Below are 14,404 nucleotides of genomic sequence, written 5' to 3' on the forward strand. Positions count from 1 at the left end.
CATTAATTTAAGGTAGAAAATGATAATAGTAGGTAAACACAGATGCAAAAAATGCTGAGTTCAGAGAGGAGACTGTTCACTTCCTTTTTGATTCAGGTTAAGTTTTCCTAAATATTTTGGCAGACATTTTATATTTAGTGATTTAGGTTAAGGTTGCCATTTTATAATAATTAACTGTAAAAGAATATTACATTCAATAAGAAATTTAGTTGTCCTAATTCACAGGAAATTAATAATCACCTTTTAAAAATCACAGTATACATGTATGGTTTTTTTTAGGGCTCTCTCGCTACTTGCCAGTTATCTGAACCATTATTGTGGTTCATTTTGAGAGTACTGGATACTAGTGATGCCTTGAAAGCATTCCACGATATGGGTAAGACAAAGTTACAAAACTGTCATTTAAGTGTAATCATTTGATAGTAAATTATGTTCTTATTTTTGTAGTCTTCTGTGAAAGTTGACTCAATGTCAAATCATCTATGTTAAGATAAGTATTCTCTTTAAATTTAGGTGGTGTTCAGCTCATTTGCAACAATATGGTTACTAGTACAAGGGCTATTGTAAACACTGCAAGAAGTATGGTATCAACTATTATGAAATTTCTTGACTCTGGTCCGAATAAAGCTGTTGACAGCACTTTGAAAACACGAATACTAGCTTCTGAGCCTGACAATGCAGAAGGGATCCATAACTTTGCACCCCTGGGTAAGAAAAGTTATTTCATCTTATGGGTATGAATTTAAGTAGTAGTTAATTGTCTGGTATGAAGCAAAAATAGTTGTCAAAGTAAGTTGATTGTGTTACAGTATCACCATTTCAATTACAAGCCATTGATTTTAAAGGTAGTAGCTTTCCAAACATTCTGCTGATTAGAAGGAAGTTTTTAATTTTTCTTTAGTAGTAAAATTTGTTTTTATTTCTGAGTTTAAATAGAACACAATTTATGAAACTAAATAGTAGATTCTTATGTCAGTTTTCTTTGTAAATGTTAGTTTTAAAGGACTTGTTCCTTCTTATTTTGAGTGGTACTTTTTTTTATAAGAAGTTCCAGATTTGTATAGTTATTCTTTGTTTCCATTCTACATAGTTTCTTTTTATATTTTTCTTTTCATATTTCTAACTCATGAATATTGACAATTTAGAATAAAGGTGATTATTTTCAAGTTGAAGCCTGTATTGGACATTGTTTTTTACTTAAATCATTTGAGAATTACTGTACTAGATTTGTTGTTGCTAGTTTAGTTTTCATTTGACACGTTAGTACATAGAAACTAGGCAGCAGTTAACAGTGAATTTGTCACCTTGCCAGCTGACTGGATGTCCTGAGGTTTTGTGAATACTGTAACAAATTATGCTAAATGTATTAAGTACATTCATAGTATTAAGTGTTCATGTTTTTAGCTAATTTTTCTAGTGTAATTATTATGGTTTGAATAGTTCTTGATGCCTTATTGGGTTTCTTTTGCAAGTTTTTATTTTATTTAAAATACTTCTGTAGGTACAATCACATCTAGCAGTCCTACTGCCCAACCAGCTGAGGTGCTTTTGCAGGCCACGCCACCCCATAGAAGAGCTCGCTCTGCTGCTTGGTCCTACATCTTTCTGCCAGAGGAGGCTTGGTGCGACCTTACCATTCACCTTCCTGCAGCAGTGCTTCTTAAAGAGATACATATCCAACCTCACCTTGCATCTCTTGCAAGTGAGTAATATTTTTTGTAAAGATCCATCATGAAAATAAACTATAATTTAGAAGCATTTAAAAAAATGAGAAAAATACTTAGCAAACAGTGATTAACTTAGATACAATTTCCAGATCGCTTAATTTTGAACAGTTTTAATACAATATTTAACACTACCACCAAATCATTTCCCATCAAATGAATTGACATGGTTGTTCCCCTGAAACAAGTAGAGTGTGTGATGAAATTTAAACAAATATATTCTAGTTATATATTATTTTGCCTTTCCTCTTCCCTCAAATTTATGAAGCTATCTATATAGCATTAAGATGAAATGAGTTAGTTTATATAGCTGTAGACAGCAGTCTTTGTTTTTCTAGGCTGGTCCTCAGTCCTATCTCTGTAATATGAAATTAGCATAGATTCCCCTTCCCATTGTAAGGTAATTACATCTGCAAAGAATTTTTTATCATAATACTTTGAGTGTGATATTTTGAATATTTATGATCTTTAGATTTTTAATATTTTGAGTATCATTCATTTGATGCATTTTCATTGAATACATTTTGTTGTAACTTTGCAATGTTAAATAATTGAAAATAATTTTTAGAAAACAAGTTGTACATTAAAAGGAGCAGGAACTCCTTCAATTATTCATGAAGGAATATGAAGTACTATTTTACATTTATGATGGTCCCCAAATTCTTTCAATATAAATATAATAATTTGTACAGAATTTTTGAAGTTGTCACAATCATTTATCTTCATTGATTGATTCTCATTGCTATCATATGTCACTCAGTAATTTAATGAAGAACTATAGGGAATTTTGTAGACCCCTGGCATATTTGGAAGAATCAATTTTTCCACTTATTTGCAAGATTAGATTATTATACTCTAATACAGTTGTGGAATCCACACGTTAGATAAAAATAGATATAATGAGTAAAATGGCATAAGAAAAATAGACTAATGCACTGTGTTTTAGCAGGTCAAAAATAACTATATTACATGGCAAAATATAAGTCAGTGTAAGACTTAGGGGATAATCTAAGATGAGGAGGAAGCTCCTTTTATTCAGAAGGAGAAAGTGGTTCGTGTGAATGGTGGCTTTGGAGTGTAGCTAGAATTTGCACATAGGAATTGGGAAAGGAAGGATGTTACAATGGAGAACTCTGTACATTATGAAAAATCAGTAGGTTAGGTGTTTTCCAGTACAAGTGTGCTTAATAATTTTGGTTTTGGATTGGAGCAGAAACTGAAGATATAGTGTGTTCCAGTGGAAATAACATAGCCTTTAGAATCAAACATGGGCTTGAATATAAAATGTGCCCTTTGTTCATTTGGGGGTTTGGATTATTTAATCTCTTTGTCAGTTTGTATTGACAGATTCAAAGAGATTAAATAATGTGGATAATACTTATCTCAAAAGGTAGGATTAAATTTAAAAATTGATGTGACTTGTCTAGTTCTCATTGTAAACCAGGGGTGTAATTGGCATATAATAAAAGTTACTTCCTAATTTTACAGTTGAAATTAAAGTCAAAGTTCACAGGTTGTTTTAGTTGATAGATAAATTTATTATATGGGCTTCCATGTTTGTGAGAAAGAAATTTTCCCGTAACACTGCCAGTTATTACTTTATTGGGCCTCCTTAAATTTTAGCAGGAAATGGTTTTATTTTTAAGTATTCTGGATGTTTGTTTAAATTTTGAAAGGCAAAAAGAGATTAGAGGCAAAAGCAATTTCTAAACTCAACTGTGTTTAAAATCATAGCAATATGGTAGTAGTGAAATAATGAGTTTGTGAAAAAGTAATTTTTAAGTTACGTTCTTCCCAAATTATTTACAACAGTAAACCATAGCTATTAATCACCATATTGTTGGTGATAATTCTGAGTAAAGAAATAATAGAGTAAGTAATTGCCTATTTTTGTTTTCTTGGAGCGAATTAAGTACATGTGGATTGCATATCTTCAGTTACTCTTTTTTAGGTTAATGTTAGAATTTTTTAAATACGATTTTTATTATACTGTGAATTTCATATAATAGCTGTAAAATCAATTACGGTGAAAGTCAGTGACAAAGTGTGACTTGGTGTATACATTTTCTTTTTATGAGTTCATAATGAATATAACTGAAAGCTGCTGTTTTACTGGGATTGCCACTAAAATATGAACTCTAGTTTACTTTTCCTTTAGTAATTGTTCAATTTTCTCTTCCTGTAGCCTGCCCATCCTCAGTGTCTGTTGAAGTAAGTGCAGATGGGGTAAATATGCTACCATTATCCACTCCTGTTGTCACAAGTGGTCTCACCTACATAAAAATTCAGCTTGTAAAAGCTGAAGTAGCTTCTGCTGTCTGCCTTAGACTTCATCGTCCACGAGATGCCAGCACATTAGGCCTTTCACAAATTAAATTACTGGGCCTCACTGCTTTTGGTACAACTTCTTCAGCAACAGTTAATAATCCTTTTCTTCCATCTGAAGATCAGGTATCCAAAACAAGGTATGCGGTTTCTCATTCTTAAGAAAAACCTTTCTGTGCTTTTCATGAGATTGTTTATACTGTGTGTTTTTTTTTTTTTTCTTAAGAGTTTAGGAAATTCTTTGTTCCATAGGTATCTAAATAATATCATAATTTTATTAAGTGTAATAAAGAATAATTCTATAGAAGCAAAACCCTGAGACTGGTTAAAATTGAGATTTATGTGTGTTTAATCCTTGGGATGATCCACAATGTGGTATCTGTGGGTGTGGGTTCCAGTTCTTTGGATTGTAGTCTTATGTAAGCATTTCCAATGCCTATCCCCAAGAATACATCTGAAGCATACAAATTGATCATAGAGATAGGCACCTAGCCCTATATGGTAATTCCTAAGTTGCCAGTCTGCAGAGGGTTAGATTTGAACCATACAAACTGACCAAACAAAGAAGGACCTGAATATATCCTTTAATTTACATTCTTCTGGTAACATTTGATGGTTGAAAATTTTATAGATTGTCTTAATGTAAGTTTTACCTGACAAAAAAATTTAGGATTTCTTTTTTATTCTTGAGCTACCAAGACTTTACAGTTTTGCAATTCTATGATCCTTTGCAGTTTATATTTATGCATATAAATATATGTATATACAAAAACATTTCCTGGCTAATTAAATAAAAAGGAAGTTCATAATTCCTAAATGCTACTAGCACTTAAGTATTTTTGTTATGTTATAGGGGAAACTGTGTGTTTAATTCTTTATTGATGTTATTGATGTTACAGTATTCTAAAAGTATTCTTTTTTAACGTAGATTGGTGCTACTTATGAAATACAACATGCTGATCTTTTTGTTTTTTTCTTTCTTTTTTTTCTGCTTTATAAGTCACAAGGAATTTTTTTTTTTAATGTATATCCTCTCCTTGTTTTTTATTTAGATTCTTTTCCCATGTAGGTCATTACAGAGTATTGAGCAGAGTTCCCCTGCTATACAGCAGGTTCTTATTAGTTATCTATTTTATATATAGTAGTGTATATTTGTCAATCCCAATCTCCCAATTTATCCCTCCCCCCGCTTACCCCCTGGTAACCATAAGTTTGTTTACTGCATCCATGACTCTACTTCTGTTTTGTGAATTAAGTTCATTTGTACCCCTTTTTTTTAGACTCCACATATAAGTGATATTGTATGATATTTGTCTTTCTGTGTCTGACTTACTTCACTCAGTATGACAATCTTTTGGTCCATCCACAACATGCTGATCTTTGAGAAGTTTTGTTTTACCCCTGAAGTAATTTAAGTTACTTACATTTACCCATATAGGCCATTTTGTGTTGTGTATTTCAGTATTGGATGGTTACGGTTATTACATCATTGCCTTACTCACATAAGTGATCTGGAAGGAATGATGGCAAGTGCAGCTGCACCTACTGCTAATCTGCTACAGACTTGTGCTGCCTTATTGATGTCTCCGTACTGTGGAATGCATTCACCCAACATTGAGGTTGTGCTTGTAAAGATAGGACTGCAGTCCACTAGAATTGGCCTGAAGCTTATAGACATTCTTCTGAGAAATTGTGCAGCATCAGGCAGTGATCCTACAGGTGACAATTTTGATATTTTAATTTTTACATATCTGCAAAATAATGACAGTTGAACTATGTGATATTTGTGATTAATTCTGTTTCTGAAATTAACTTCCATTATGGCTTCATTATTTTTGGAGTTTTGTTTTTGTTGTTGAAATTTACAGAAGTTATTTTTAATGAATAATTTAAGATTAAATTGAGCAAATCTTCTCATCCCATTTGCTTATTTAACAAATTTTTCCTTTTGATTCTTTGTTGCAAGATTTGAATAGCCCTTTACTTTTTGGAAGACTGAATGGACTCTCTTCTGACTCTACGATAGATATTCTTTACCAGCTTGGAACAACTCAGGATCCTGGAACAAAAGACAGGTAGGTATGTGGTGATCTCAGTTTTCATATGAGGACACACATACACACAGTCACATGTAGTGAATGTTACTTGGAATGCTTTCCTTTTCTTTTTTTAATATTAATTAGTATATTTATTTTTGGCTGCGTTGGGTCTTTCTTGCTCTTTGTGGGCTTTCTCTAGTTGCAGCGAGTAGGGGCTGCTCTTCATTGTGGTGCGCGGGCTTCTCATTGTGGTGGCTTCTCGTTGCAGAGCACGGGCTTCAGTAGTTGTGGCACGCGGGCTCTAGAGTACAGGCTCAGTAGTTGTCGCACATGGGCTTAGCTGCTCTGCAGCATGTGGGATCTTCCCAGACTAGGGCTCGAACCTGTGTCCCCTGCATTGGCAGGTGGATTCTTAACTAGTGCACCACCAGGCAAGTCCTGGAATGCTTTCTTTTTAGTTCTTTTCATAAAAGTTAAGCTTAGGTATTACTAAACATATAGAAATATAGGAATATTGTGTCCATATTAGGTACTTGGACTATTTTGTTAATAGTAATAATGTTTATTGATTACTTATTGCTATTGATTATATTATTCACGGACAACTTTTCATATACTCCTTACCCTCTTTCTCCTGCTTCCTACCACAAAGTGAAACACTATCATACCAAGTAAATAATATCTGAATGTTTCACCTAAATGTTTAGTGATCTTTCGGTATAGGTAATTTTAGATGAGTTTTATTAGTGTAGATCTTCCTTGATGTCTTTTACATCCAAATTGATAGGCACGCCAAGTAATTTTGAAACATGTTTTTGTTGATAAATTTTTGAATGATACTTTGGCATTCTCTGGTTTTATGTATATCATCTGTATCTGGAGAACATATTTATAGAGTGTGTGATTCTATAAATAATATAAATTATCTTCATGCTAGAGATTGTTTCCTGAGTTAATATCCTTTGAAGTATATTGCATATTTTGTATCCAATTAATATTCTTTAATATTGTTATTAGTTTGTATTTAAAGTGAAATCATTTGGTATGTTATTAAATGTCTTACTTCATAAATTATTAACAGATTATTTTTTGTGGGTGCTTACTCATTTTATAGCTATTTACCGAGTAGTTGCTATATGCCTGGCATTGTGCTAATACTGGAAAGGTAAAGTTTATTGAGTCCAGCTTGTGCCCTCAGGATTGGGAAGACAGAGCAGTGTCACTCATAAGGGAAGATTTACGTAGGTCAGACTTAAGGGTATGAATTAGAGTGCCAGACAGTGAAGGCATCTCGGAAAAATTGTTACTTAATCTCTGGTAATGTAATAGCTTTCATTTAGTTTAGGCTCATTGCTTTCATGTTCTCTGGATTAAAAATATTTAAAGGACATATTTAACAAAGTATAATTAGTTTCAGCAGGGTAACTTTAAAATATTAAATAGGCTGACTTCCTTTCCATTAAACTTTTTGCTTTATATAAACTATGTATACCTGTATTATATTTTAAAATATACTGGAGTATTTTTGACAAAGTAAATACGAATTTATGTCAAATCATAAAGGTTAATAGGATTTAAAAATACTTTAAAAATATGTGCTAAATATTGTTTTAGAATAAGTTTCTTTAAATCTCTTGTGATTATTTAAAAAAAATTTTTATCATAAGAAAATTGCACGTAAAATTATTTTCTTAGCATAAATGCAAATGTAAATATTTCAGAATGTTTCAGAACTAACATTAGTGACAAGATTGTTGGCTGCTGTTTTTCTAGAAAATGTTACTCTTCTGTAATTGCCTCATCTCCCTTCTTTTTCTATGACTTGTCCTCATGTCCTGCCATATGAAATTTAAAGCATCTAACCCTTCAGTCCTTAACGGTAGAGAAAGGGATTAAGTAGTATTATATACGTTCCAATTCCCATTTCTTTTACCCTGAAGCAGAGAATCTTGTGCTCTAAACTAGACATTTAAAGGTAAACAAAAACAAAGATAAATACAGTGTTTTAAGAACTTGACAATAAATCTCACCTCCCACCCCCCAAAAAATACAAACTCCAAAGCATTACTGCTTTAAAAAGCCTTTTGCTTTCATTTTGTGGTCTCCAGCTCTAGGGGATTGAGTGTAGAGTGGCACTTGAAAAAAGAACATATGTTGGGGCTGTTCTGTTGTCAGAGTGAAAGAGGGTGGGTGGCTGCTACTAGTATTTAATGCTTGGGGGCCAGAGTTGTGAAACATTTCATGCTGTATTGCATGAAATTCTGCACAATGAAGAACTGGCCTCAGATCACTGCTCTGTGGTATGTGGATTTGTTACAAGGTGAGTGAAAATTTAGAGGAGAGAGTGAGTTTTTTTAAGCTCTGTATCCTTTAATTCTAGATATTTATATATTCTGTCATAAATGAGGTAAGAATCAATGTTTATTTGCTGAATTAGACTTGAGTTATCTCAAACATTTTCATTGCTTAAGATTGGTAGGGTTTTTGGAAAATTAGAGTTACTATGACCTTATTGATTGTATAATTCCTTTTCCCTTCTATTTTACTGATACATTAAAACTATTGAGAAAAATCAGTATATTATTCTGATAAATACATTGCTTACATGCAGTGGTGGAATTTATCTGTATTAAATGTCAGCTGGAATATAATTGGTTATTTGAATTCATCTTCTTCTTTTAAGAATTCAGGCCTTGTTAAAATGGGTCACTGATTCTGCAAGAGTGGCTGCTATGAAAAGAAGTGGCAGGATGAGCTACATGTGTCCTAACTCTTCAACAATAGAGTATGGTCTTTTGATGCCATCTCCGTCTCACTTGCACTGTGTGGCAGCAATTCTGTGGCACAGTTATGAGCTGCTGGTAGAGTATGATTTACCAGCACTGCTAGACCGAGAGCTCTTTGAGTAAGTATGATTTGTGAAATTCTCTTTTCCCCCAGTACTAGATCACTTTAAATTTTTACTTGATGAAACAGCATTTTACATTTTTATTTATATCAAAATAATACTTCAAAAAGTACTAGTTAAGTATAATCAGTATAATTTCGAAATGAGATGCTACACAAATTTAATTAATTTATCTTCAAGTTTTAAGAAGCTACATTAGTGTCATTGCTGCTTTTCCCACCTAAAATTGGAATGTTTAATATATTCTCCTGCAGGTCATAATGTTTATTCTCATCTGCAAATTTACCTGCCAGATTCTTTTATCTTTAATATGCAACTTTGGAGGGAAAGTGTAGCTAGAAATTTTGAGAGACTACTTTAGACAATTTTTACAATTGGTTGTTTTTACTTCTTTCTAGATGGCTGTTATGATTGTTCTTTTGACAAGTAGTTTCCACTTAACCCACATTTCTTCACCATACTCAGTTAAGGCTTTGTTGAGCTGACTGCCTAATAACTGCTAAGTCTATAGCAAAACATAATATTTATTTCTGAAGAGTTCCATGACTCATAAAAGGTTGGCTTTTTGTCCTCTAGTTTGTCATTTTCATACTTGGTCCTATCAGTTGGCATAATCCATGACTTATTAGTGAAACTTGCTAACAGTTTTCATTTTGCAGATATGAATTAAAGCCATTAATAATGTCGAGTTCAGTCTAGACATTTCTTACATATAATTTTTTTATTATTTATGTCATTTTTTTGAGGTCACACAGAGAATGGTAGAACCATTTTGATATAGATCTCTTGGTTTTCTGTACTCATTTTACAAATCTAATCTAACTTCCAATCTACTGAAGTACTTAATGATGTTTATCACAATTAGTCTTCCTGAAACATTACAGTGTCATTATATTGAATGTCAGACTGTATAATTTTCATGAAAGTGATTTCTAGTAGAAATAATTGACAAAGAGGTCTTTCTAAATATATGTATATATTGTTAACATGGTATCTTTTATTCCCTAGGTTACTTTTTAATTGGTCCATGTCTCTTTCCTGCAATATGGTTTTGAAGAAAGCTGTTGACAGTCTACTTTGCTCGATGTGTCACATACACCCAAGTTATTTTTCTTTGCTTATGGGCTGGATGGGAATTACCCCTCCTCCAATGCAGTGTCACCATGGACTGTCCATGACAGATGATAGCAAAAAGCAAGATCTTAGTTCATCTTTAACAGATGACTCTAAAAACGCACAAGCACCTCTTGCACTAACTGAATCACATTTGGCAACTCTTGCTTCCTCTTCTCAATCTCCAGAAGCTATCAAACAATTACTGGACTCAGGTTTGCCTTCTCTTCTTGTGAGGAGTCTGGCTAGTTTCTGTTTTAGCCACATTTCTTATTCTGAAAGCATTGCTCAATCAATAGATATTTCCCAGGACAAACTCAGGCGGCATCACGTTCCACAACAATGTAATAAGATGCCTATCACAGCAGACCTGGTTGCTCCTATTCTTAGGTTTTTGACAGAAGTTGGCAATAGCCATATTATGAAAGACTGGCTTGGTGGGTCTGAAGTCAATCCACTATGGACAGCACTTCTGTTTTTATTGTGTCACTCTGGGTCCACTTCTGGAGGACATAATTTAGGTGCACAACAGACCAGTGCAAGATCAGCTTCTCTTTCTTCAGCTGCTACAACAGGATTGACTACTCAACAGAGGACAGCAATTGAGAATGCAACTGTTGCATTCTTTCTGCAGTGCATTTCATGTCACCCTAATAATCAAAAGCTGATGGCCCAGGTAAGAGTAGAAAAACTGGCTTATGTTCCAGTGTCTTATTATTTTAATGTGCTGTCACATGGCACTCTTGAAATTAGTTCAGAAAGGGTCATGTATTAAGGCCAGGTGATGGTGAAGTTTGGGGTTGGGTGCATTTAAGGATTTGAATTTAAACCATAATTAAAATTAAGTACTGATATCTCCTCCCTCCTCTCCTCAACTGTTACATAAATCAGTTATTCTTTCTGATGAATGATGGGCAAATTCATGGAGATTCTAGCTAAAGATCATACATTCCTCCTTTTAAAAAACCGCCCCTAATCAAAAGAACAACGCTTCAGGGACTTCCCTGGTGGTCCAGTGGCTAAGACTCCGCGCTCCCAATGCAGGGGGCCTGGGTTTGATCCCTGGTCAGGGAACTAGATCTCACATGCTGCAACTAAGAGTTCGCGTGGCGCAACTAAGAGTTCGCATGGCGCAACTAAGACCCGGCACAGCCAAATAAATACATAAATAAAAATATTTAAAAAAAAACAACAACAACGCTTCAGCTATTGGAACAGGATTGACCACTTGAAGGTGGCCGTCAAGTGCCTCATCAGCATTGAGGCGTTGCATTTTATAGTAACCGGATTGTTACAGCTGTTGATTTGCTTCTAATGAAGCAGACATTAGAATAAGTTTCAGATAGGAGACTCCTGACAAATCACATTAAAGGTATGAAAGATGATTTTATTGTATTAAGTCCACAGGGCCAAAAATCTTGAAAGCTGGAGTTATCTGGAGCATAATTCTAGTTGCTTTTTGCCAGTTTCTGCTGCTTTCTATCTGTTGTGATCTTCAGCAAGTTGTTTAAACTATAAAATGGAGATAGTAATACCTGCCTCTCAAAAGGTTTTTTTTTTTGAAAGGATTAAATATGATAATGTATATGAGGTATCTAGCATAGAGCCTGTCTGAGACATGGTAGACACCAATAAATAGGAACCAGCTTCTTTTTTTACCACCTTATTTGATACTGCTTATTCAGGTTAAACTATTAATGAAGGATGAGCTATCATAATTTTAGAATCTAGAAGGATGAGCTATCATAATTCTCAAAAAATACTGAATGATTTAACTTTAAGAAGAGGAAGATACTTTGTTGCCTAAAGTAATTAATTATTGGGAAACTGTATCTACTTAATGTGTCTAATTTGAAAGAAATGCTTAAATTACCAATTTTAACCAAGTCCTTGAATATGGACATTTGACAATTTGGTTTGTGCCTGTGGGTAGTATGAAACTTTGTGTTCCATTGTCTTTTGGCCTAATAATCATCTCTTAGCTTCTTGTTAAGGCTTTGTTTTATATTTTTAATATATTTTTTCAAAAATTTTATTGTATTGTAACCACATTGATATTGACTGAAGTTAAAATTAAGTTGGTTTTGCTGGGTATTTATTATGTGAAAACCCTGTAGTAGTAACTTCTCTCATCCACAGAAATTTGTATTTCACTTTTAACTTTTTGTCTACTTCCGTATATTCTTTAATTGCTGATTTGATGAATTCAGATACACTTATTAATCCACATTTTAAATTTCCTCTTTGTTCTTTAAAATATAAAGCTGCAAGTAAATACCTCATTTAACTTTTTAAATCTTTCACTTTGCCAGGTTCTCTGTGAACTATTTCAGACATCTCCTCAAAGAGGGAACCTTCCAACATCAGGGAACATTTCAGGGTTTGTACGTAGATTATTTTTGCAACTGATGTTAGAGGATGAGAAAGTGACGATGTTTCTTCAGTCTCCCTGCCCAGTGAGTATTTAACAATTATATTAAATCTTTATGATGAGCTGTGTGTAAAAATATTTTACGTTTTCATGTCAGAGCTTTCAGTTATCTCTGTTCTAATTTCTAATGAAATGAAATGAAATTAGAAATTAGAGGTTGTGCTAGCAAAGTGAAATTAGCACAACCTTTATACTTAAGGATAGGACTTAAAAATCTCAGCTAACCCTCTCTGTCCAGAATAACCTAGTTGTAACTTGCCATGAATAGCATAATTTGATTTGGGGGGGGATTGACAGATTATTAGGTACAACAGTGCTAAAGCTAAAACAAATCGCATAGCAGACATGCCACATTTGAAGAAATATATAAAATAAACTCTTTACATTTTTGTATGCATTACTGAATTGTTTGTTTTTTTATGCTTCTGAAATTGTTATATAATGGTATACATTTCAAAAAACCCTTCTTGATTTCTTTTAAATTTATTTCCAGCTGTACAAGGGTAGAATTAATGCTACTAGCCATGTCATCCAGCATCCAATGTATGGAGCAGGCCACAAGTTCCGTACACTTCACTTGCCGGTCTCAACAACATTATCAGAAGTTCTTGACAGAGTGTCAGGCAAGTCACATTTAAATATTTGTCTTTCTTTAACTTTATGTTAGATGTATATAGGAATTTTATTATTTTTATAACTTTATTGCATTCACTCACCAACCATGTAATGACTAGAAAAGGTCAAGGTAGCTTCACATTTAGAAGCATGATACAGTGGACAAAATGTACAATACATTACAGCATCTGTAATTCTTTTGCTGTGATGTGTGTTATGTGTAGTAATGACAGAATGGGCAGTTGGAAATGTAGACAAGCTGTGGGAAGCCATTGATGGCATTTTCTCGGGATAAACCATTGGGCTGTTTTATAATAGATGAATTACAGTATATTAGGTTGCATGACAGAATTCTAAGTAATAAACATTTACTAAATCTAGGGGAGAAATGAGTGGTCAGTAGGTAGAATCAACTGGTGACCTTACTGTTTATAACAGTGAAGAAAGCAGAGAGAACGTTTCCCCTAGGTTTTTCAAGAGCTCTCCGATGATGCCTTTAAACAGGATATAAGTTTATTAAAGTAAAAGCATTTTTTTGAGGTAGAATACAAATTGACTGTGGTTAGTTTGGGTTTATTGCCTCTCAGAAATCCTAATCAGTGATGAATTCATTGAGCATCTGCTATGTGTAAACATAGTAATTTCTTCTAGGGATGTAAAAGTGAGCAGGACATATATTCTGCCTCTCAAAGTATTTATGATCTTTTGTATGTTGTCAGAATAAAAAATAAACTGAAAATTTTAAATGTTTGCATTTTAACTTAAATATAAGTCAGTGTGTTTCTATCTGTATACGTTAGAGGGGTACCTAAGTCTTTAAGCAACACTGATAACTGAAAGAAGTTAGAAGTATCCAGAAAAAAAACTGGTGCTATTTGTTAGTTGGAAATATAAATCTAAACTTAGAATAAAAGACTGAGTTGAAGAGATTTGGGAGTTGTTACCATACATACGTACGTAGATGGTAAGTTAAACCACGTAAACAGATATGATCACTTGGAGAAAATAATGTAGAAAAGATTCTTTACCAGTTTTAGACACTGCATCTAACAGAAATGTGTGTATAAAATTATAATACTTTCCTACATTTTTACATGTTACACAGTAAAATGTTAGAATATATTATAAATGTGTAACATTTTTTTTCTTATTTGAAAATGTCCACCTTACCTGTTACAGCTAAACTTTTGTGAAAATTTGACTTTACAAACTTTTTTCTAAATTTCAATTTTCTGAAGTTGTGCCTTCT

General features: G+C 33.3%; 1 protein-coding gene across 6 annotated transcripts in view; it reads left to right on the forward strand.

Moving 5' to 3' along the window:
* Positions 1 to 14,404, forward strand: part of BIRC6 (baculoviral IAP repeat containing 6) — a 249,625-nt gene that overhangs the window by 141,625 nt on the left and 93,596 nt on the right. For all 6 annotated transcript variants that reach the window (XR_008618874.1, XM_055089099.1, XM_055089101.1 and 3 more), the window contains 10 exons: positions 280 to 376; positions 514 to 708; positions 1,502 to 1,702; positions 3,910 to 4,189; positions 5,512 to 5,768; positions 6,016 to 6,124; positions 8,772 to 8,993; positions 10,005 to 10,785; positions 12,422 to 12,565; positions 13,034 to 13,163. Coding sequence is in view for 5 of the 6 variants with exons in the window: in XM_055089099.1 (XP_054945074.1) it covers positions 280 to 376; positions 514 to 708; positions 1,502 to 1,702; positions 3,910 to 4,189; positions 5,512 to 5,768; positions 6,016 to 6,124; positions 8,772 to 8,993; positions 10,005 to 10,785; positions 12,422 to 12,565; positions 13,034 to 13,163 (2,416 nt within the window). In the remaining variant the exon portion in view is untranslated. The remainder of the gene's footprint in view (positions 1 to 279; positions 377 to 513; positions 709 to 1,501; positions 1,703 to 3,909; positions 4,190 to 5,511; positions 5,769 to 6,015; positions 6,125 to 8,771; positions 8,994 to 10,004; positions 10,786 to 12,421; positions 12,566 to 13,033; positions 13,164 to 14,404) is intronic.

The sequence above is a fragment of the Physeter macrocephalus genome, chromosome 12 (assembly GCF_002837175.3).
Source record: "Physeter macrocephalus isolate SW-GA chromosome 12, ASM283717v5, whole genome shotgun sequence".
NCBI lineage: Eukaryota > Metazoa > Chordata > Mammalia > Artiodactyla > Physeteridae > Physeter > Physeter macrocephalus.